Below are 23,593 nucleotides of genomic sequence, written 5' to 3'. Positions count from 1 at the left end.
GCAAAGCATCCGGGCCGGATAATCCTGGTGGGTCCGGACTGGCCCAGACGTCCCTGGTATGCAGACTTGATCAGGCTCTCAGTGGACGATCCTCTGCGGCTGCCAGTGGAGCAGGGCCTGTTGCATCAGGGTCCCGTGGTGATGGAGGATCCCTCCCCCTTTGGTCTTACGGCCTGGCTATTGAGCGGCAGCGTCTGAGAAAGAAGGGCTTCTCAGACAAGGTCATCGCCACTATGCTGAGAGCGAGGAAGCGCTCTACTTCTACTGCTTACGCCAAGGTTTGGCGTACCTTTGCAGCGTGGTGTGAAGCAGGCTCACTTTCTCCCTTCACTGCTCCAATTTCTTCAGTGTTGGCGTTCCTGCAAGTAGGTCTGGAGAAAGGCCTGTCGCTCAGGTCCCTTAAAGTCCAGGTAGCGGCTCTGGCTTGCTTCAGGGGCCGCCTGAAGGGTGCTTCCCTGGCTTCGCAGCCAGATGTGGTGCGCTTTCTCAAGGGAGTTAATCACCTGCGCTCTCCTCTGCACTCAGTGGTGCCTGCGTGGAATCTCAACCTGGTGCTAAGAGCCTTGCAGAAGCCGCCTTTTGAACCCTTGTCAAGGGCATCTCTGAAAGACCTGACGTTGAAAGCAGTCTTTATGGTGGCTATCTCTTCAGCCAGAAGAGTTTCCGAGCTCCAGGCACTCTCATGTCGAGAGCCCTTTCTGCAGTTCACGGAGGCAGGAGTGTCTATTCGCACAGTGCCTTCCTTCCTGCCCAAGATTGTTTCTCGCTTCCATGTGAATCAGCAGCTCTGTCTCCCTTCCCTTCGTAGGGAGGACTACCCAGAGGAATACTCTGCTCTCAAATATCTGGATGTGAGACGAGTCATCATCAGATACTTGGAAGTGACCAATGATTTCCGGAAGTCGGATCATCTGTTTGTCCTGTTTGCAGGTCCTTATAAGGGTCTGCAGGCTGCTAAGCCTACAGTGGCAAGATGGGTCAAGGAAGCCATTGCAGCGGCTTATGTGGCCGCGGGGAAGGTGCCGCCTATCCAGCTGAAGGCTCACTCCACTAGAGCTCAGGCGGCCTCGATGGCAGAGGCCGGGTCCGTCTCCTTGGAAGAGATTTGCAAGGCGGCAACTTGGGCATCGGCCCATACCTTCTCCAGGCATTACCGCTTGACTGTGGCTGCTCGGGCGGAGGCCCGGTTTGGAGCTTCAGTGTTGCGGTCAGGGATTTCTATGTCCCGCCCTGGGTGAGTACTGCTTCGGTACATCCCACCAGTCTATGGATTGATCAGCATGATGATATGGAAGGTAAAATTATGTATCATACCTGATAATTTTCTTTCCATTAATCATAGCTGATCAATCCATAGTCCCTCCCAGATATCTGTATTGTTTATATTCTGGTTGCATTTCAGGTTCAAGTTTAGTCTTCAGTTCCTGTTCAGGAGGTCTTCGTGTTCAAGTTTTTCAATGGATTCTTCAAGAGTTGAGACGAATTTGTGTTACAGTGAGCTGCTGCATTCCTCTCCCCTCCGTTTTACGGGGCTGGATTGAGACTTAAATTCTGCCGGCGCTTCCTCCCGCTTCGTGCGGCAGTAGGGCAGCTTTGTACCCCTCCCGGTTCGGCGGTGTTAGGGTCAGTCAGCTCCTCCCGTGGTTGCGGTTGCAGGATAAGCCAGATTCCCCCCGCATCGGCGGGGTGGTGTCCCTCCCCCGCTCCGCGGGGATGAGCTGGACGGATTCCCTTCCCCCACTTGTGTGGGGATGAGCTGGGTTAATTCCCCTTCCCCGTTTCGGCGGTGGTGAGCTGGGCAGAGTGTCCCTTTGTGGGTGTAATTCTCTAAGTGCTGAGTCCTGCGGATGGAGCTTGAATATCGACATATTGAGGAGTTTCCGGCAGCACATGACCACATATAGGGAGGCAAAAGGATTGCTCTCTATCTCCACCTGCTGGTAGATGGACACAACCCACCAGTCTATGGATTGATCAGCTATGATTAATGGAAAGAAAATTGTCAGGTATGATACATAATTTTACCATTACTGTTAAAGTTTTTCTAATGATAAAGTACTGTATGTACTGGGCTACAAGTCAACTTCAAGCGTAAGTCGAGGGCTGTTTTGCAACTAAAAATAAACAAAAATGCTGTGACCATGATATAAGATGAAGCTTTCCTCCAGCTGTCCCTCCCTCAGCTGGATCTGCATCTCTCTCTCTCTCTCTTTTCCTCCCTCCTATCTCTGGGGTCCAAAATTGCTCCCTCCCTGTCAATATCAGCGTTTCAACTCCCCACCCCACTTGCTGTGTACCTTCCATAGTATCTTCTTTAGAGCTTCCTTCCCTGGAGTGCACTCTGGTCTGTCCCACCCACTCTGACTCAGCTTCTTATTTGGGCCATTTACACATTTGCCCTGTTTTCTTTGAACCCTGATTTCAGCCACTACTGAAATAACAAATGTGTGGCATCTCTTTAACCTCCTGCTATTGGAATGTCATCTACAATACTGGTGGTAGTCGTTAGATGAAGCACTCTTAGACAATCATTTGCTGTTCAGCGAATGTTGCAAACCACCTGGGATTCTGGTAAAACGGTACTATTGGGTACCGTAAATGAAAGCTATGACTTTGACTTGGGAATAGAAAAGAAGCAGTTGGGAATGTTCAGTACTGGATAAAATGTATGGTGGGCTTAATGACAATAAGATGTTCTATAGGGAAGCTGCTGTCGTTGAACTGGCTATTAAGTACTCTAGAATGTGTTAATTTTCAGTTTACCTTTTTACGTTTCCTCACTGACCAAACAGGATTGTTAAAAGCAGAACACCACTCCTCAGTGACTTCTGCCTCTAGCAAGTCCTGCATGGTACTCTCGCATCTCTTTATATCATTGCGAGCTCTTAGGATATTGTTTGACATGTGGTCTCTTCTGCTGAGAATGGTGGCAATTGAATGAAGTTCTGCATATTGTCTTGGCTGACTCTGTGTGGTCCTTTTGTATACAGGTTCTGTTTCTGAAAGGGCATTTACCAACTTGTGAATTTTGGTGGGATGCTGTGAATGGGCAGGGAGGGATAAGCTCCTTGGGAGATTTTGAGGATAGTCCCATATACAGACAGGTGGGATGTTTGCTAGCCACCACAGTTGGTAAGTAGTTCCCATTCTCAGAATTATCTTAGGATGATCCCATAGTATCCTAGGGCCAGATGCACTAAAGTTAACGAGCCAGCAACGTGGGTTTTAAACTGGTTCTAGCCAGTTTAACGTGCAAGTAGTAAACCAGGACATGCACAAAAGGGCATTGTCTTGTCAACGGTAGCAACTAATGAAAATGGAATGCAGATGAGCAAATTAGTATTATAATGAGTAAAATTCGTATTGTAATGAGATGCACTACTGTTTTCCGATCCCCTTACCGTGGAAAAATTAACAGGAGGTCTGCACCTCTCGTTGGGGATGCTGTGAGGGAATCGGAAGGAAAAAAAATGTGGCTTGGATCTCTTTCAGGGAGAGAAAACTAACAACTTATAGCAGCAGCTTCAGAGAGCATTTTCCATCTCACAGATAGGCTGCAGAGAATACCTTCTCCTGCTTCCACCCACCCTACCCCTCTACCCACCCACCCCTAGAGTGACATGTCTTATATAACCTCCCTATCAACCCACTCATTACTTTACCTCACCCATTTCTATTCTTCTATCACCTTCTCCCACTACTCCAACCAGAGTTACACCTAATCACACTGACCACCCTTCAACATCTTCTGTCCTTCTGTGACTGTTCTCTTGTGCTTGACTGCTTAAATATTTTAAATTTAAATGCTTTACTTTTTGTCTATTAGATTGTAAGCTCTTTGAGCAGGGACTGTCTTTCTTCTGTGTTTGTACAGCGCTGCGTACACTTTGTAGCGCTCTAGAAATGTTAAATAGTAGTAGTAGTAGTAGAAAAAAAAATTTCTTGCAGAGCTGAACAGCAATCTCCAAAAATGTCCAGTGCTCGTCAGGGACGTCCTTCTAAAGTGCCTAACATGGACGTCCTTCACTAAAACAAAAAAGGACGTCCCTGACAAGCACTTGGACGTTTGCAGCTTTCGCCAAGAGAAGGACTACATGCTTTAAACGGGGTGCATCTCCTCGAAGTTGCAGTCAGTTTAGAGAAGTCAGATTAATCGTATGTGGCTCACTGCTTCCAGCTGCCACATGGAAGGTAGGGAGCAGCCGGGTGTGGAGGGAGGGAGGAGCGAGCGTGGCTTCTCTGGGAAGCTTTGCTGACACACTGCACCTCTCGTTGGGGCTGCTGCGAGGGAATCGGAAGGAAAAAAAAAAAAATCTCAAGTGCTCGTCAGGGACGTCCAAGTTCCTAACACGAGCTGGACGTCTTCCTTCAGCTTTTGTGATGGGTGTCCTTCTTGGACGTCTTTTTCTTACCTGCCTGAACTGACCACAACCACAGTTCTCTCAACAGCCCCTCCAAGGTTGTTTTCAGCTTGTGCCCCCCCCCCCCCCCCCACAGGATCGGGACGTGCGAGGACGTCCAAATCAAAACTTTTTGGATGCCCCTCCATCCAGGTCTCTCTCAGCCAATCACAGCGCGTTTAGCTGTTACCAGTATCAGCTAAACGCGTTATGATTGGCTGAGAGAGACCTGGAGGGAGGGGCGTCCAAAAAATTTTGATTTGGACGTCCTCGCACGTCCCGATCCTGTGTGTGTGTGTGTGTGGGGGGGGGGGGGGGGGGGGGGCGCAAGCTGAAAACAACCTTGGAGGGGACTGTTGAGAGAACTGTGGTTGTGGTCAGTTTTCTTCAGAGAGTTCTTCCTAATTGCCTGATGTAAGCCTGCCTTTAACATGCAAAGCAGTAAACAATGGAAATGTTACACAAGTGAAGAGCAGCAGCACTTAAATTAACTGGGGCTCTTTTCAGCACTCTTTCTGTTCTGAGGTTTCAGGCTACTGACAAGTTTCCTGCTCGTCAGGAACGTCCTTTTTCTTTTGTTGTTGTTGTTTTTTGAGTGAAGGACGTCTTTGTCATGTGAAAGTCTGCAACGATTATGGGGACGACTTTTTTTTTGTTTGGAGTGAAGGATGTCCATAAAGGATGTCCTTGGCATGCGCAGAGCAGCCAGCATAACGCTTGGCTGCTCTGCGCATGCTCAGCTGGCTGACTGGTTTGGAAGGAAATCCCATGCAAATGAGCTAGCAGCGACCAGCTCATTTGCATGCAATTTCCTTGATGCATGCCCGTTTCTTAACGATTCGCTAAGGAATCAGTAAGGAAAGGGCATTAACGTTTTTGTATCCACTTAAAATTCCCTGATCTGTGACATAGCAGGCGCCTGGCACATTGTGCTGCTTTCTCCAGTATGGGTTTCTCTACTGAATGTCTGCATTTCATAGAGTCCCTTGGGAGGAACCCCCTTGTCTGGATGCAGGCAATAGAAACTCATGCTCCAGTGTCCACCAGTGCCACTACGCATTCATGGCCTACCTAACTGCAAGCTCACACATGTTTTTCTCTGGATTGAAAGACAGGGTCTTGCCTTTTCCATGGGCTAGCTACCTGGGTAACATACCCACTGCGATTTCCCTCCAGGCACTCGTAGAACCATGAGCTACTTCCATGCCTCTGCTGGGGCATCACCACCATCCGCCCATATGAATCAAAGCTCCCTGAGATGGGACCCTATACTACACACCTGTCCACAGATTAATCCAGGGATTCCTTTTTCTTCTTGCCCAGCAGATCAGCCAGGCGTTTGCCTTTCCTTTGGACATACTTACTGTTCCCAAGCAGTATAAGACCAATGGTCGAGTCAGATGATGTAGATAAGTAAGGTTCAAGTCCCTTTCAGCTTTGGCTAGAGTGGTGACCTATTTCAGATTCACCAAGAGTCTGAAAGCAGACCACTCTTTCAGTGTTATTAGTAGCTTACTGACCCTCTCAGTCTGCGTAAAGACAAAGTCACACAATATCTTGCTCTTTCAGAAGACAGCCTTAAAGATTCTTTTTAGTATCAAGGGCTGATGTCCATATTTTACTCTTGCTGAGGAGGAGGAATGCTCTCAAAGTTTTCAGGGCTTCTAACAGCCAGTTCTACCTCTATGAGCTGCACTGGCTCCACTGAGCTGGGATCCTCTGTCTCTGTAGGTTCAGTCAGCTCTTCTAGAAGCCCTCTGATTTTTAGCTTCCCCTCCCCACATTTCCTGCTGCTGGAACCTATATCATATTGCCTTTCTCTCTAGAGAAACTCCTCCTCTCTATTGTTGTCCTGTTTGTCCTGTTTGTCTGTCCTAATTAGATTGTAAGCTCTGTCGAGCAGGGACTGTCTCTTCATGTTCAAGTGTACAGCGCTGCGTATGTCTAGTAGCGCTATAGAAATGATTAGTAGTAGTAGTAGTGGTAAATGATAACGAGGTGTTGCGATCTGTAGGTTTATGATAGACTGTGGTATGTAATTCTCCATGCACTTTGTAAATCCAAGTATCAAGAAAAGCAATATTGGTCGCATGTTTTGTCATAGTGAATTTTAGACAAGGATCTATAGTATTTATCCAACCCAAAAATTGGGATAAATGATGTTCAGTGGATCACCAAATGAAGAAAATATCGTCAATAAACCGATACCAATGAGAAATATTTGAAAACCAGTCGGTATTGTAAAGATGACGTTCTTCAAAATTGCTGACATAAATTGGCCACATTGGGGGCAGCAGCTGTGCCCATGGCAACACCCTTCATCTGTAAGAAGAACTGAGAGTCAAACATGAAATAGTTCTTCTCCAGTACAAGTTTTGCCAAAGCTATCAAGAATGTTGAGGGAATTTGCTGACCTTCTGTCCTTGTTAATAATGTTTGTTCTACTATAATTAGTGCTGCTTCTTGGGGAATATTTGAATATAGCGATTCAATGTCCAGAGTAACAAGCCATGCCTCCGGCACCACATCCACTAACCCCGATAGATTTCTCAAAAAATGAGCAGTGTCACGGATGTTTGATTTAGCTTTTGTGACAAACGGTTGTAAAAAGTGGTCCAAAAATTTGGATAATGGCTCTAAAATAGTGCCACTGGGCAACACTATAGGGCGCCCCTGGGGATTGGAATAACTTTTGTGGATCTTTGGAACAGTGTAAAATACGTGCGTTCTTACATTCGCTGGTTTGAGAAAGCGAGATTCCGCCTTTGTCAAATAACCCACAGTCACTGCTTCATCCACTATGTTCCCGATGATAGTTTGTGATGGCTTACTGGGGTCTTCTAACAATGGCTGATAGTAGCGATTATCCATCAACTGGCGTCATGCTTCTGTGACATAAGACTCCCTGTCTTGGACCACGATGGATCCCCCCCCTTGTCTGCAGGATGGATAATAATAGTTGGATCGTTAGACAATTCCTGCAATGCTTTACGTTTAGTCTTAGTAAAGTTAACAAGCTTTTTCCTCCCATCCTGACTTTGAGATTCTAAATTTTCTAGATCCCTCAACACTAGTGCCTTAAACATCACTATATGGGGGTCCATAGGGCCAGGGGGAATCCATCGTGATTTTTTACGACTAATGGCATTTTCCCATGTAGAATTACTGTGTTGTGAAAAATGTAGTTTTACTTGTAAATTCCAAAAAATACGAGCTAAGTCGATACGTGTAGAAAAAGAATTATGCCAAACTGTGGGAACAAAGGACAGCCCGTGTTCCAAAACATGCATCTGTGTAGGAGTCAAATGTCGATGAGAAATATTAATCACGTTTGACTTCGGAAGTCACTGGACCTGGTTACTGAACCTTGCCTCCCTAAAAAAGTAGGCAATGAGGGAAGTATGGCCAGGCAGTCTCTCTCTTAACAATGTGTAGAATTTTTTTTCTACATGATATTTTGCAGCTGATCTTTTTTTTTAATATCCTTTTTATAAAATTGTCATCCTAATATATGGACAAAAATGCACATACAAGCACAGTTCGCATCCAGTTTTTACCTGCATAATGGATAGCTGTTCGTAGGGCAGGTTTGAGGTGGAGTTTTCACTCAAATGCATACTTTTAACGTTTTAATGAGTATGTACTGAAGTTTTCACTGCAAAACTACCTGCACCAAATTGCAAGTATAATTATATAGGGCTAGTGTTGCTGGGTCAGTTTGCAAGACAAACTTTAATGTGGAAATGCACTTTAAAAATTGGTGTGTTTTGCACATGTGACGGCTACAAATTTATGAATAAGGGATGAATATTTTTGTTTTTCTTTCTTGAATTGCTTTGCATTGAAACCATTGTAAGTAGCAGGACTGTTGATTTCAATTGCTAGGCTTTCTGTAGCTTGGATGAGTTCTAAACGAAGAATGTTCTTTTTTGCTTCTTTTTCTAGGCGCTCAAGAAGTTCTCATTGATCCAGGTAATGCATCCACATGTTTGTAATAAATTTTGCATATAAACTTTTTTTCTGAATAATAATACTGTGGTATGGATATTGTGTCAATATGACAAATAGGACCTGGTTAGATTAACTTTAAAAACTCTGCATAAATGCATTAATGATCCTAATCTGGCAGAAAAATGGGCTCTTTGAGCAGGGACTGTCTCTCTTTGTTAAATTGTACAGCGCTGCGTGACCCTAGTAGCGCTCTAGAAATGTTAAGTAGTAGTAGTAAAAATGGCATATAGGGCTGGACTGACTGACTTTTCATATTGTATGAAGTGCAAGGATGAGGAGGAATCGTTAGGGCATGCATTTTGTTCCTGCCCCATGATATAATTTTTCTGGTTGGAAATGAGTGGTTATATGACATGATAACCAAACATTTCCCCTCTTCAAAGCCAGAGTTGCTTATTTTAGATCACTGTGCCATGCTTAAAATTAATAAGGGAAGAAAGCAGTTTTTGACAATTATTTCTGTTAGCAAAGAAAATTATCTTCCATTGGAGGTAACCCTAGGTTCCCTCATTGAAACAGTGGTGCATTACGTTTCATGTTATGATAGTGATGGGAGGAATTTGAGACGAGTCTCCCTTAGCCACCTCACTGGGAAGCTGCCTTAAGAGTCTGGAGCTACCACTTGGGTTTTGCGGCACAGAGCCAGAAGTCTGGCACTGAACACTAATTTGGGTTGTGGAAACTTGTAATCTCTTACAGAACATGTTGATTTCTGCAGCTGGATTTTTTTTGGTGAGGGTGGGGGAGGGAGGAGAGAGAGGATGGGGTGCTAATTTGGATGTTTATAATTGAATGAAACAGGTTATTATTGGTACTTTGTGCTAACTAGTGACTAAGTTATGTGCCTAAATGCCACTATTCTATAACCTGCATGCAGTTTTGTGCACTGAGTATAAAATTGTGCATGCAGATTTATAGAATGAGGGGGAATATGTCATTCAGTAGCGGGAGTTTGAACTATCTAGTTTATCAATAGATTTTTTAGATTGCTCCTCATAAATAAATACAGCTAAGTGGGCCACAGTATTAAAAAGTGTAGAGTAGAGACTAGAAATGTAATATAGGGAGGAAGTGACGTCACAAGACTGAATGGCCACTTAACCCCTGGGCTCTGCACTTCCCCACCTTCTCTAAGGCGCCATCCGAGATAAAAATCCTCTCCCAGTGTCCGAAGGGGCAGCAACCTACAGGTGATTGACCCAGGAGTGCAGCATGACCAAAATTAATCGGTGCGCCGCAACGGGAAAGTGAACATCTTTCCACGAGACAGATGGATCGAGGCCTAGCTCGCCATGCTTCCCCTAAGCCACGGAGAGTGTGTGGGTGTCGGGCTCGACTTCTTCCCGCGAGGAACGGAACGATCCCGCCCCCATGCAAGCTCTCCCGCAGGACCTGACAAAATGCCTTCAGGTTATCAGAGCTGAAATTCTGGCATCCAAGGAAGAGATCCTGGAGCACGTGGACGCCTTAAATGTGGATCTGAGAGAGCTGGGGGGCACGGTGGAAGCCCTAGAAGAGCGGGTGGATGAGCAGACGGAGAAAAACGAAGAAGTGGACAGGCGTTTAAAAAAGATGGGAGAGCAGGCGGTGGAACTTCAGTACAAGCTGGACGACCTCGAGAATCGGGGGCGCAGGCAAAACCTCTGGTTCCGAGGGGTCCAGGAAAATGGAGACATGGAAGATGTTCCGGCGGTGGTGCACGCCATATGCGCACAGCTGATGGGAGTCGAGTTTGATCCTAGTGCAGTGGGCATTGAAAGAGCCCATAGAGCGCTGGGTAAAGCTCGAGACAATAAGCCGTGACATATTGTGTTACGGTTTACCACATATGTCTGTAAAGACCAGATATGGCAAAAAGCCCGACAGACCCCTAAATTGGAGTTTAAAGGGGCATGTGTGGTGATATACCAAGACCTCTCACTGTTTACTTTGAGCCAGAGGAGAGCCATGAAGCCGGCTATAGAGATCTTGACCAAAGAAAAGATACCCTACAGATGGGCCTTCTCGTTTGCTATTTGTTTCGAGATCAATGGGGAGCAGCTCCGTTGCCGAAGTGTGGGAGCAGCGTGGAAAAGTTTACATGAAGCGGGTTTGGCTCCGACAGAAGTCCTGCCGGTGGGGATGGCTTCCTGTATGAAAGCTCGATTCCAGAGGTGGAAAAGAGTGGAGAAAGCGGCCAAGAATACGGGACCCCAGACCTGAGAGACTGCCGGCTGGATTGGTTGGAGAGAGTGCAGTGTCTGGAAATAGATGCCCTAACGGAGGTAGTGAAGAGAGACTGATTTGGGAGAGTTGATATGAGAGACTTAATAAGATGGATGGTGAGGGATAAATATGTGAATGTATGTGTAAGGGGGGGGGGATTGGGGGGATATGTTTATTTCTGTTCTAATTTTTTATTGTTGTTACAGGTTTGGCTAGTGGGGTTTCTTCCTTCTTGTTCCCATTAGTGCTGTATGGTTCTGGATGGTGGGAGGCGGAGAGTGGGTATGGTGAGGTATGGCGGAGAGGAGGGGACGGATAGATGGGGGATAGGGGGGAGTGGGAAGGGGGGGGGTCGGGCAGGAAGTAGGGGGGAGGGAGACAGCTTGGGGGGGCCTAGGGAAGGGTAGGTGTCTTTCATCAAAAGTTTGGTTGGATCAGAGCTTGTTAAATGGCGGATTTTAAGTTTTTCACTTATAAAGGGGCTGAATTCTCCATACAAAAGACACGCTCTATTGCGTGAACTATGTCTGATGAAGCCACATGTAGTTTTTTTTGCAAGAAACCTACATCTTAAAAAAGCATGAGGGATTATTGTCCTTTAAACAATACCCGCAGGTGGCTTGCGCTTCTGACTCAACGGGTGCTAAAAAAAGGGAGGTGGCTATAATGTTCCATAAAGATGTCCAGGTGCAGATTGTGCACTCGAGAAAGGATAGGGAGGGAAGATTTCTTTTTCTGCATGTCTTGCTGGAGCAGGAGGAATATACACTGGTCAGTGTATATGCACCAAACGAGAGGCAGGAACGCTTTTTCTTGTGTCTCCGGAGGGAGCTGCAGGCCTTTGCAGGAGATTTTAATGCTACTATGCAACCAGGACTTGATAGGTCGGCTCCTCCTGCTCCGACTGACTGTAGAATCTCTTGTGCTTTGAAAAACTTTGTAGACGAGCTGGGTTTGTATGATGCGTGGAGACTGGGACATCCTAGAGGGCGGGATTACACCTTTTATTCCCCAGTGCACCTCTCCTATTCTAGACTGGATTATATTTTTCTTGATAAAACATTGTCTGATGGGGTGGGGGGAGAATCCTCTATAGGTCCTATTACCATCTCAGACCACGCCCCGGCCTGGACTATTATTCCTTCTTTGCGGGAGGAGGTGAGAGAAAAGAGATGGACACTCAACAATAGCTTCTTACAGGACCCTGAAATCATGGCCAGTTTTATCCCAGTCTTGAAAGAATACGCTGATATCAATATGGACTCGAGACCGACACTGGGGACGGTGTGGGATGCCTTTAAGGCAATATCGAGAGGGTACTTTATTAAACGTGCGGGTCAGAAGGCCCGGGCCCATAAGGCACGATTGACTCAATGTATGGAAAGACTGGGGGCTTTGGAGGCCAGGTACAGGGCATCAGGCTCTGTATATGACTTTCGAAGGCTACAAGCGGTGAGATTAGAGATTGCTTCACTGCACGAGGAAAGTTTGCAATTTGTCCATGCAAGGGTAAAACAGGTCCACTATGAATGTACTAACAAACCTGGACGGCTGTTGGCTACCAAATTAAGAAAGATGAGGTCAGATCGGCATATTTTGAGAGTAAGGGATGCCAAGGGGGTTGTGGTATAAAAGTCAGCACAGATCAGGAAATGTTTTGCCCAATATTATGAGACCTTATATAAGGCGGATGCTGCGGTATAGACTGGGGAAATAGATGATTATTTGGCGGCCAGGGGATTATCGGTCCTGTCTGAATTGCAGAGAATGGAACTTGAAGAACCGGTGCGGGTGGACGAGGTAATTCGGGTTATTAAAGCGCTACTGACGGGGAAGGTGCCAGGCTTAGATGGTTTTACAAATGAGTTTTTTAAGGCCTACGTGGTGGATTTAGCACCTTACCTGACGATGATTATTAACTCTGTGAGAGAAGGGGCATCTCTGTCTATGATGGAGGCGTGGGTGGCTGTAATACCAAAATCTGGCAAGGATAAAACTGAGTGTGCCTCATATCGACCCATCTCGATACTCAACGCAGACGTTAAAATATTGGCAAAGGTTCTGGCAAACCGTTTGGGGAATGTGCTTCCTAGCTTAATCCACCCGGACCAGGTTGGCTTTGTAGCCAAGCGACAGGCTATGGATAATATCCGGAGAACAGTGGACCTCCTGTACGCAGCTCAGACAAAAGCCCGGCCAGTGGTGTTGCTTGGATTAGACGCAGAAAAGGCATTTGACCGGGTCCACTGGGGATACTTGGACAATGTTTTGCACAGAGCGGGGATTGGTCAGCAATATAGAGCCTGGATTCAGGCATTATACTCTTCGCCGCAGGCCTGTGTTCGAGTAAATGGAGGGAACTCGGAGGCGTTTACATTGGGTTGGGGAACATGGCAGGGGTGCCCGTTGTCCCCTTTACTGTTTGCTCTGGCGACGGATTCCTTGGCAGAGGCTATTCGAGAAAATGATGATATTGCTGGAGTGAGGGTGGGAGCGCAGGAATATAAAATCACACTATTTGCAGATGACGTTCTCCTGTCCTTAACAAATCCATTAGTCTCTCTTCCTAACTTAATGAAGGTGATAGAGGAGTATACTCGGGTATCTGGTTATAAACTAAATGCCAGTAAATCTACTGGATTAGCGGTGGGAGTACCGCCGAGATTGATGGAAACATTGAAGACGTCCTTTGCTTTTAAGTGGGAGGACAGTGAATTATGTTACCTAGGAGTGAAGCTTCCTGGCAATTTGTCTGAGCTGTTTACTGTTAACTATCCAGCCCTCAAGCGGGAGGTGCAGAGGGATCTAGACAGATGGATGTCTATGGGCTTATCCTGGTTCGGGAGGATTGCTGTGATTAAAATGAACATTTTGCCCAGCCTTTTGTACCTGTGCCAGGTCCTTCCTTTGCGGTTGTCTAGATCTTTTCTGTCTGGCATGCAGGACACTCTGATTTGTTTTGTATGGAACCAGAGGAGACCGTGGTTGCCCCGTGCCCTTCTATATAAGAGTAAGCGTGAGGGAGGGCTGGGGGTGCCCAACCTGTTCTGGTTTTATTGTGCAGCGCAGTCCAGAGCGGCGGTAGACTGGTTTAGGAAGGAGGATCACAAACTGTGGGTAGACATTGAGCAAGCCCTGGTGGGTTCTCGGAAACTAGGGCACCTAATGTGGCTTGCTGGTAAGCACAGGGGAAGGGTAGACAGGTTCCCGCCCACTATATAGGCTACTTTCTACTACTGGGACCTTATGTTCCCAGACCGTCAGCCACCAGTGTCAGGCCTGGCACTGATAGTGGATAATCACTTGTTTGAGCCTGGTATAGGAAATAACATTTTTTGCAGATGGGCAGACTCTGGACTAGACATGTTGGGACAGCTGCATGTAGGAGAGACTATTGTACCCTTTGAGACATTGGTGGCTGATTTTGGGCTCCGGCCTGGTGATCGTTATGCTTATCTACAGCTGCAACACTTTTTGAAAGGGCAAGCTTACATAGGATGTCTGAGGCGGGATACACATCCGATGGAGGAGGTGTGTGTAGATTCGAGGGGTACGCGAGGAATGATACCCTTCCTGTATGCCTATCAAGTGACACGTTCAAAACCGTCCCTCTTACATAGGAAGAGGTGGGAGCAGGAGTTACAGTTTACTCTACCGGAGACAGGCTGGTTGACTTTGGAGAAGGGGATTTTGAGGTCCTCCTTAGTGGTGGCTATGCAAGAGAACGCTATAAAGGTTTTTTTATAGATGGTATCTGACACCGGTCAGATTACATCACATGTTTGCTCAGGTAGCAAAGCGCTGCTGGTGGAACTGTGGGGAAGTGGGGACTATGGGACACATCTGGTGGTCGTGCCCCAAAGCGCAGGCCTACTGGAGAGGGGTGCAGTTGCGTCTTCAGGTATGGGTGGGCAGGTCTGTACAGTGGCATCCTTTGATCTTCTTGCTTGGGAAGAGGCCAGAGGGCTTTACGTCTGATCAGTGGCTCTTGTTGAGAGGCTCTCTGCATGCGGCCCAAGTACATTTAGCACAAAATTGGAAATCACCGCTGGTGCCCCCAATGATGAGGTGGCTAACTAAAGTGCGCTACATATGTGAGATGGAGAGATTGACTGCTGTGAAAAGAAAAACTTTGCCCAAATGGAAAAAGGTTTGGGAACCCTTTTTAAAAGTGTGCTCTGGATAAAAGGTGTATTAATAGAATGGAAGGGAAGATGAGGGTGGGGGGGGAGGGGGGGGGAGGAGAGAGGGGGGATAAGGGTAAGGGTGGATTTATATAAAACAAAATGGAAAAAATTTGAAGTATATTAAGTTACTGTTAGAGCATTGCTATTGTGTTAGAGCGTTCTTCTGTTAAGTACTCACTGTCTGATCCACCATACGTGTAGAATATTGTATCGAGCTGAGTATACAATGTTTTGCTTATACAATGCTTAATAAAGACGTCTACAAATTAAAAAAAAAAAAAGAGATGTAATATAGGAATGTAGAATACAACTCGCAGCACCAAGGCAATACACAAAGCCATGAATTATTTTAAGCTGTCAGATTCCAGTTATTTCTTAATCAGCAGAAACTATTATTGTTTGAGCATTATTTTGAATCTTCATTTTATTTTATGATTTCATTTTTTGTTTTTTTGTTTTTTTTAGTGCAAAGCAGCACATGTGTGCTGTAAATTGAACTGGAATTGGATTGTGATTGTAAAACCTGGACCTTTTTCTCATCTGTTACTGGAGTTGCATGAGAACAATCCATTGCTGTGGGCATTGAGGTTCCCCATCTAGCCAAAAAATTTTAAGAGTTAGGAAAAAATGTTCCTCATCAGTTTCTTGCCTTCCTCCCCCCTTTAGATATTTATGCAGCCATTTTTTTTTACTGTCTTCCCCTGGGCCCCAACAGCATCATCTCATACTAGTATTTAAGCACCAAATTGTAGACTTGTGTAACCTCATGCCTGGGATTTTTCCAGCCCCTGATTACTATGATAAGGCATCAAGATATGTAACGAAATGAGACATAGCAAGGGCCTATCAGAATTAAAGATGTCTAACCTCTTATTGTATACTGTCCTGCTTATGTTGATGACCATTGTATCCTCTAGTTAACTTGAACGTCTGCATTATGTAGAAGCCTTTATTGACCACATTTTTATATTTGAAATATAGCTTATGTATATACTTTTCAGTTTATAGTAATTTAACTTTTTAAACAATTTATACTGCTTTCTCTTTTTTACAAACCACAATTTAGGTGCCCTCTCTACAAATGGTATAAATGCAGACACCAGCACAGAAATAGGACGTACCAAGAACTGTCTCGGTCCTGAAGATATCATAGAGAAATATAAAGAGGCCATCTCCTACTATGGCAAGGTAATCAGAAAATTCTGATAAACTAAGAGGTAAAAAGCCATTTTGGGTCTAAGAACACATATTTAAAAAAATAATTACCCTAGCATATGCTGGTAAATGTTTACCATGGTTTATTTTTATTTTTTTAAATTTTCTTCCCTTTGCTTAGTTTTTCTGTCATATCTGTCTCCTCCCTATTATTGCATGTATAGTACCCAAGTCACAGACAACTAGGAATAAATTCTCATCCTATGTATTATTACAACGTCATCTCTGTCATCAGTGCTTTCAGATCCTGACTACCTGAATACTTCACCTCCAGGAAGCCTTTGAACCCATTTAGACATGGTCCCTTTAAACTGTAATTTTCCTTTCTATAAGCTTTATAACATAAAACACGTTTTTCCTTTTTATCCTGCTAGGCCGGTCCAGACAAATGGGCTGTATATCCCTACCAGCAGATGGAGGTAGAGATACCAGTGCTGTCGCTGCAAGAGTTCAGTATAAGGTCTGGTGCTGCTTGAAACACTCCAGTATTCCTGTACCTCTAGCAGAAGGTGTAGGTTGGATTGGTGTAACAGGCTTCCTTGAAGTTGACCTGACTCCCCAGGGCACAATCCATGGCCTGAGTCCTATGTAGTCAAATCCTTTTTCTGATGTAGCTTCCCTCCCACACCCCCTAGCCTTAACCCATGGACTTTCACTCTGTGATGCTTGCTGGCAGAAGTCCCTGTGGGGCTCCTGCCAGGGGTGGAGAGAGGAGAAGCCCCGTGTGTCCATGCAGAAGATGACTTAGGGTGGAAAAGAAAAAAGTTCATTGGACTGTTGACCTGCTTGTTTCTTCAGTACTCCCCCTTTGTATTTTTAGTGAATGGTATCTTGTCAATAGGTTATTTTCAACCTGAAATGGGTGAAATTGTTCTTGCACCAATTCCTATTGATCTATTGATTTAGACTTGACTCTACAAAGTAACTGTAGGCTGATTGCCAGTATACCAATCTTTAGAAAGTTGATAGTCTGCATTTATCTAGATACTTTGATAAGATAAACATTTTCCACTCATCTCAGTTTGAATTCAGAAACTATTATAGTGCTGAAAATCTACTTCTGACCTTAGTTTCTCAAGTGAAAAAAATTCTTAGCACTGGTGGTCAAGTAGTATTGCTACAGTTTGATGTCTTGGCTGCATTTGATACAGTTGATTAGACAATACTGATTACTAAGCTAAGCGAGTTGAGTGTTATTGGTGTTGTACTTAGTTGGTTCCAGAAATCCTTGCCTAGGAAATATAAGGTTAAAATGAAGGTGTTTTTTCTTCTTCTCGGCAGTCTCCTTGTGGGGTGCTTCAAGGTTCACCTTTGTTGCTTATCTTGTTCAATGTTTTTACGACCGCTCTTAGTTCAGTCTCCTTAGAGACTAACTTCTTCTCTTTTGTGCAGATGACATATTTGTTCCGATTCCACTTACTGAAAGTTTGAATCGATCATTCTTGACAATGACAAATTGTATTGACAGGATTAAAAACTGGGCTTCATCACAATTACTGAAATTAAAAACCAACGAAACTAAAATACTTTGGTTAGGTAAACTCCAAGATCTGTTACCAGACACAGGGGGAAATTCTTAAAGCTTACTGTGCTTGTAACATTTAAGTTAGACTGGTTGTAGCCAGTCTAGTGCTTGCATTATTCAGTGTCTAATACACAAAGGGGTTCTGTGTTGCTTTTACCGTTCACAGTAGCAGCTACCAATAATCCTATGCAAATGTATTACAACAAGCTTATTAGTATTGAAATGAGCATTTCGTGTGATGCAGATGTTACCTATAACATTCAAAATGTTCCGGCAGGTCTGGAGCTGTCGCATGAGGGTGACTTCTCGGTGGAGCAGTCCTTCTTGCATTTTATTAATAGTAGCTGCATGGTTATGTTAAATGTGCATATACATGTATTATATGTGTGTGTTCCATATGTAACAGTGTTAAAAGGTTGTTGTGGAATATTTGTTAATAGTATTTGCACCTGTATGTATATTATATGTTTGTATGTCCCACACGTAACAGCACTGTTAAAAAGTTGTCATGCAAACTCCATGTGACAGCGATTTTACAATGTACGTATATGATGCGCACCTATGACATGGTTGCCGCTTTTTTTTCTGTGGACATGCGCATAACATCGACGCTTATTGTGAGACTTTTCTACGCATGTTCTGGGCGCTTTCTCTACTGATTTGCCTGCAGAATTTCCGCACATCTTATTTACAAGTGATTTTCCTTTGAGCATCAATCACTATTTCAAAATTCCTTAGCGTCCCTCCGGACCGGACCAGGATTGGACTGATGGGTTGTGCTCGCCTACCAGCAGGTGGAGACTGAGAAAAAACTCTGACTCTAGAGAGCCAATAGGAGCCCTGGCCATGTGACCTTAGCCTCAGTATTTTCTCAGTCTCCCTGCAGGTAGGAAGTGAGCCCATTAGTCTCTCTCCTTTTCTCTTTAGATATTACAGATATTTGTGATAATTCTTCTGTGCCTGGAATCTTATTTAGAGGCTTGACAGGGTTTCCTTTCTCTTCTTTCTTTGACAGCCTCGGGGGTGTTAAACTCGGGTGTCTCGAGTCCACCCCCCTTCCTCCCCATCTCCCTGGCTTAGCAGGGAAGGGCCGTCCCTTTCTCTGGAAAGGTGTACCGTCTTTGGGAGAGGCAGCCACTTTTAACAGGCAGCTGCTTTAAAAGAATTAAATAAAATAAAAGGAAATTCAAAGAAGCAGCCTTTCTTTCCCCAGACTTCTAACGAGCAGGCAGCTCCAGTGTTTTATTATAATTGAGGGGTTATAAAAAAAAAAAAAAAAAACAAATAGAAGAAAATAATTCAGTGTCTGTGACTTTAAACAGCGATTTTTCTCGTCAGATTTAATTTCCTCCATTTTCTTGCGTTTTGGCGGCGGCAGTTTAAACAAATGAAAAAAAAAAAAAAAAAAGAAAGGTGCGAACCGCGTAAGCGCGGCCACCTGTTTTTTCCGATATGGCTTAAAAGTTCAAACAGCTGCTGTCGGTCAGCGTCACGCAGTTCAAACAGCCGGAACATGTAAATTTTGCTCTCCCTTCAAGGTTTCTTCGGGTCCGGTGCTGCCTCCGTTTTTTTCGGGGCCTTTTTCGCCGGCTGTTGTTTCTTCGCCGTTCCACTGGGGTCCGCTTGTTCGGAGGTGTCGGGTGCGCTGTCGACGATCGCCACCGGGCCAGTGGCGTGAACGGCGGCCATTTTGTTTCTCCCTCCGTCTTATCAGTCGGGGATCTCTCTGCTGAATGTAAGGCTGCAGTTCATAGAGCAGTTCGGCTCCAAGATGTGTACACTTTTGTATGTGCTGAACGGTGTATTCTAAAATGCTCTTGTGCTGAACGGTGTATTCTAAAATGCTCTTCACATCAGCAGGCAATATTTGGTTGAAAGGGGGCTCCTTTCATATATGGATATATAACAAGCTTTTCTTGTTTTAAATTTTTGTGTATCACGGGGCTGTTAACACTAGTTTTTTCTGGTGCTCAGTCATTTTTCATTGCCTGGTGGAAAATCTACATCTTATCATAATATCATAATTCATTTCAAGCATTTTCCTTAATAGCTGTAGTATTATACAGTATTTTAAGAACTTTAGAAACTTTCTCTATAGGCATAGAGTAAATTTCTGTCTTTCTCATTCCCTGGTGAATAGGACTACATTGTCTAAGAGTCAATTGATTGGTACTTTGCAATTCTGACCATAATATCTTAGTTCCTTTCAAGCATTTTACTCCATGCCTATGATGTTATATAGGGTTTTAAGAACTTAACAGACAATCACTCTCAATGGCTGTAGTGTTATACAGTGTTTTCTTTTTCAGACTTTAAGAAGCCTTCTCTAGAGGCATACAGTAGATTGTTCAGATGCCATGGGGATATATCAGCTCTTTCATATTCTCTGAGGGACAGTCCTGTCTACCAAGCTCCCAATCACTCAGCTGCCTTAGCAGGCATGCTTTATTCATATCTTCCCTTCTTTTCCAACTGCCTTGAAGCCTCTCATATTTCATTTTAGCTTTCTTCTGGGTTTTACAGGACATATGGTCACTTAGAGAATAAAGTCATCCTTTCATTTTGCATATTTCCCACTTAAAGATAGTGGAAAGTCCTCAAACCATCTACTCGTGTTTGTCTCTACTCTTTCAGTTCAGCATTGGCAGATTATAAACATCCTGGTTTGGTCCAGTATGCCTATACATACCATCTGCTATCTCTTCCTCTTCCTTAGAGACCTGATGTTATATCAAGCTTTCTTGAATTCAGATACAGTCTTGCCTACACTGCCTTCACCAAGTGGCTGTGGCACAACTTCACTTTTTTCGTTACAGGTATTTGCCAAGTTTGTCCTTTTTCATTTTCATTCTATGCGCCTTCACTCCAGAGTGTTCTTTCAATGGGAAGGGGATTCACTCACTTCCTGTGTATTTTTGCCATAGGTACATAAGTATGGTTATGCTGGGTAAGGCCTAAAGTCCATCAAGTCCAGCATTCATATCTAATGGGCATAGGTACATAAGTTTTGCCATTCTGGGAAAGCTCAAATGTCCACCTTTCTACAACCAGAACAGCATAAAAAAAAACAAAACAACCTCTCACGAGAGTATCGAACAGAAATCTCTGCTCCAAAAGCAAGGCTTTGCAGTAATTCTGCAAACTAACGCATACAATATTTGCCATGGCTGTTCACCACTAGGAACACCGGGGACCCTGGGCCTAGGTTCGGTGTTTTAACCTGAAACAAGCTCAACATTCATATCTATTGGGTGTGAGTCTGGTACTACTACTACTTAACATTTCTAGAGCGCTACTAGGGTTACGCAGCGCTGTACAAATTAACAAAGAAGGACGTTCCCTGCTCAAAGGAGCGTACAATCTACATCTCAGTGAGGGAGGACGCATGACCGTGGTACGTGGATTAGTGGTATGTGGATTAGGGAGATCCAAGAAATTACAGGCCGGTGAATCAGACGTTCATACTGGGACAATTTTTTTCTGTCCGGAGCGTACTACCATAGCTGGTGGACTCCTATATTCAGAACTTTCTATATTCAGAACTTACCCAACTATGGAACGCCATAGAGATAGGGTTGGAGTTTGTAGCCCTATTTAACTGGTGTCCTTGGTCACCCTTCCTCTTCTCCTCAGGATCCAGAGATTGGCTAGTTTTTTGCTTATGCATTAACCGGTCATTTTCAGCAGTACTCTCTCTTCCGTTCTTTTATAGATCTAAGAGGATGTTCATTGCGCTCTTAGGGTCATTTCATTCTTACCTAGACGACTGCCTAATTGGAGAAAGTCTTATCAGCAGAGTTCTCAGGTCACGCACCGGGTGTTACATTTCTTACAGTCTCTAGGTTGGGTGGTGATTGTAGCCAGGCCTCTCATTTGATCTCTCATCAGATATCTCTGATTTTCTCTTTGTTTAGTCAGGTGGGCGCACAGTCTTTTGTCTCCTCTGCAAACATCCCAGTTTATATTTTTTGGTGACCTTGGGCCTTCGGCCATTTCCTTGCTCTATTCTGCAGAATGCAATTTTACTTTCTAATGCCCAAGAAGGAATTTTCCTTCATCCTATTGCGAATCTCAGGGTCATCAATCGCGCTATTTAAGTTTCATCTAGTTATCTCAAGAACCTTAGTTCTGTCATTGGGATGCTTCGTGCAGTACACTTTTTGGCAGAAGCTTGTTTGTATATATTTTTTTCTGGGGGACCTCAGCAATTCGTTTTACCTTCAGGTGAATTTTGTTTTCTCTACTGACAAACAAGGCAGAGAGAGCTATGTTGGTCCTTGCCATGGCAATGGATTATGTCATCCGCCAAGGATGAGTTAAGAGTATACTCTTGAGTTTGTAGTCATTTTTTCTTAGTTGTCTCACCCTGCATTTAGGTGAATGGACTCTCATTTTTTCAGCCTTATTTCCTCACTGCGACACTTCAGGGCTATCTCCTTCTATATGCGTTTCTTCCGTCATCCCACTAGGTGTTCACGCAGAACCAAGGCACCTTTCTACATCCAGACCCCCAGTCACTCAAACTTATGGCGTGGTTACTGGGTCCGCAACGTCTTTGATATTTTCGCAGGAAGTACTTCAAGTTTTAATTGCTTCCAGACAGAAATCTACATTAAAGTCCTATGAATCAAAGGGGCGATGGTTCACTCTGTGGTGTTCCTCTCGCCACTTCATTCCACAAACAGTATCCATTTCGCATGTTTTGGAATATCTTCTGCATCTTGCGAAATCTGGTCTGTCTTACTCATCCATTAGAGTTCATTTGGCAGCTCTATCAGTGATGCATGATACTGTTGACAACCGCAAGCTTATGCAGCAACCACTGTCAAAGCGGTTTTCTTAAAGGAGTCCTGCACCTGTACCCCCCGCTTCGTTCACCAGCTAGGTGAACTAAGTGAACAGACTCTTAAAGTTCTGTTTTCTAGTAGCCATAACGTTTTCTATAAAGTTTTCCTCTTCAAGCAGTGTTTCCTAGTAGCCATTGCAGCAAGTAGATCTATGTGTGGAATACTTCTACGGTTGGTAACTTCTTTTCGGTCTGCTGTAGTTTAAAGTTTTCACCTTTCCCAATCGTTTTTTTCTTATTGGTTTTGTCCTTCTAGCCAGTAGGCGTAAAAGTTTTTCATTGTTTCTAACCCGCTATATCTCGAAGGATCAAGGAAATGAGAATGTCTATTTCTCTTCTCGCTGAGAGGGCAGTTCCACAGTGTATTACAACATCTTCCACAACTTCAGAAGCGGGCTCTATTCTTACTACAGCGATTTTTGGTGCTCTCGGTGCACATTGGTAAGTTGGCAACTTAGTCCTAGTTTCATTTTATTTTGCTCATTGGGACACACTACATGTTAGTTGTCGCCAGGTGGCCTATGCAGCATGAACATTTCTCTGCAGTTTTCATAGGGTCCCTCCCTTCAGATTACTGCTTTGGTACTTCCCATCAGTCCAATCCTGGTCCGGTCCGGAGGGACGCTAAGGAAGGAGAAATTAGATCTTACCTGCTAATTTGCTTTCCTTTAGTCCCTCCGGACCAGACCAGGCCCCTCCCATGTTCTCTCTACTCTTTAGCTTCTTTTATTAAGTAGGAAGTGTATTCATTCCTTTACGTTTTGTGGAACAATACTATATATATACAGAACTTTACATGGTCTATACCACTTCTCTGGTGGTTGCTGGTGAGCTCAATTGCTGGAATTTATCTATAAAACCTTAAATACGCCATACCACTTCTCTGGTGAGAGTTGCTGGTAAGCTCAGTTGATGGAATATATATAAAATCTTAAGTGGGCCATACCACTTCTCTGGTGAGAGTTGCTGGTGAGCTATAAGACAAGTGAGCCATACCACTTCTCTGGGGAGAGTTGCTGGTGAGCTATATTATACGTGAGCCATACCACTTCTCTGGGGAGAGTTGCTGGTGAGCTATTTTACATGTGAGCCATATCGCTTCTCTGGTGAGAGTTGCTGGTGAGCTATAGTACAAGTGAGCCATACCACTTCTCTGGTGAGAGTTGCTGGTGAGCTGTAATACATATCGGGCCATACCACTTCT

The 23,593-nt window shown here is 44.4% G+C and overlaps 1 protein-coding gene across 3 annotated transcripts in view; it reads left to right on the top strand.

Moving 5' to 3' along the window:
- Window positions 1-23,593, top strand: part of TRAPPC9 (trafficking protein particle complex 9) — a 1,491,395-nt gene that overhangs the window by 42,553 nt on the left and 1,425,249 nt on the right. For all 3 annotated transcript variants that reach the window (XM_030219557.1, XM_030219566.1, XM_030219550.1), the window contains 2 exons: window positions 8,346-8,372; window positions 15,870-15,991. In XM_030219557.1, coding sequence (XP_030075417.1) covers window positions 8,346-8,372; window positions 15,870-15,991 — 149 coding nt within the window. The remainder of the gene's footprint in view (window positions 1-8,345; window positions 8,373-15,869; window positions 15,992-23,593) is intronic.

The sequence above is a fragment of the Microcaecilia unicolor genome, chromosome 1 (assembly GCF_901765095.1).
Source record: "Microcaecilia unicolor chromosome 1, aMicUni1.1, whole genome shotgun sequence".
NCBI lineage: Eukaryota > Metazoa > Chordata > Amphibia > Gymnophiona > Siphonopidae > Microcaecilia > Microcaecilia unicolor.
The sequence above is the reverse complement of the archived record's forward strand: the minus strand, read 5'-3'. Positions and strand labels throughout refer to the sequence as shown.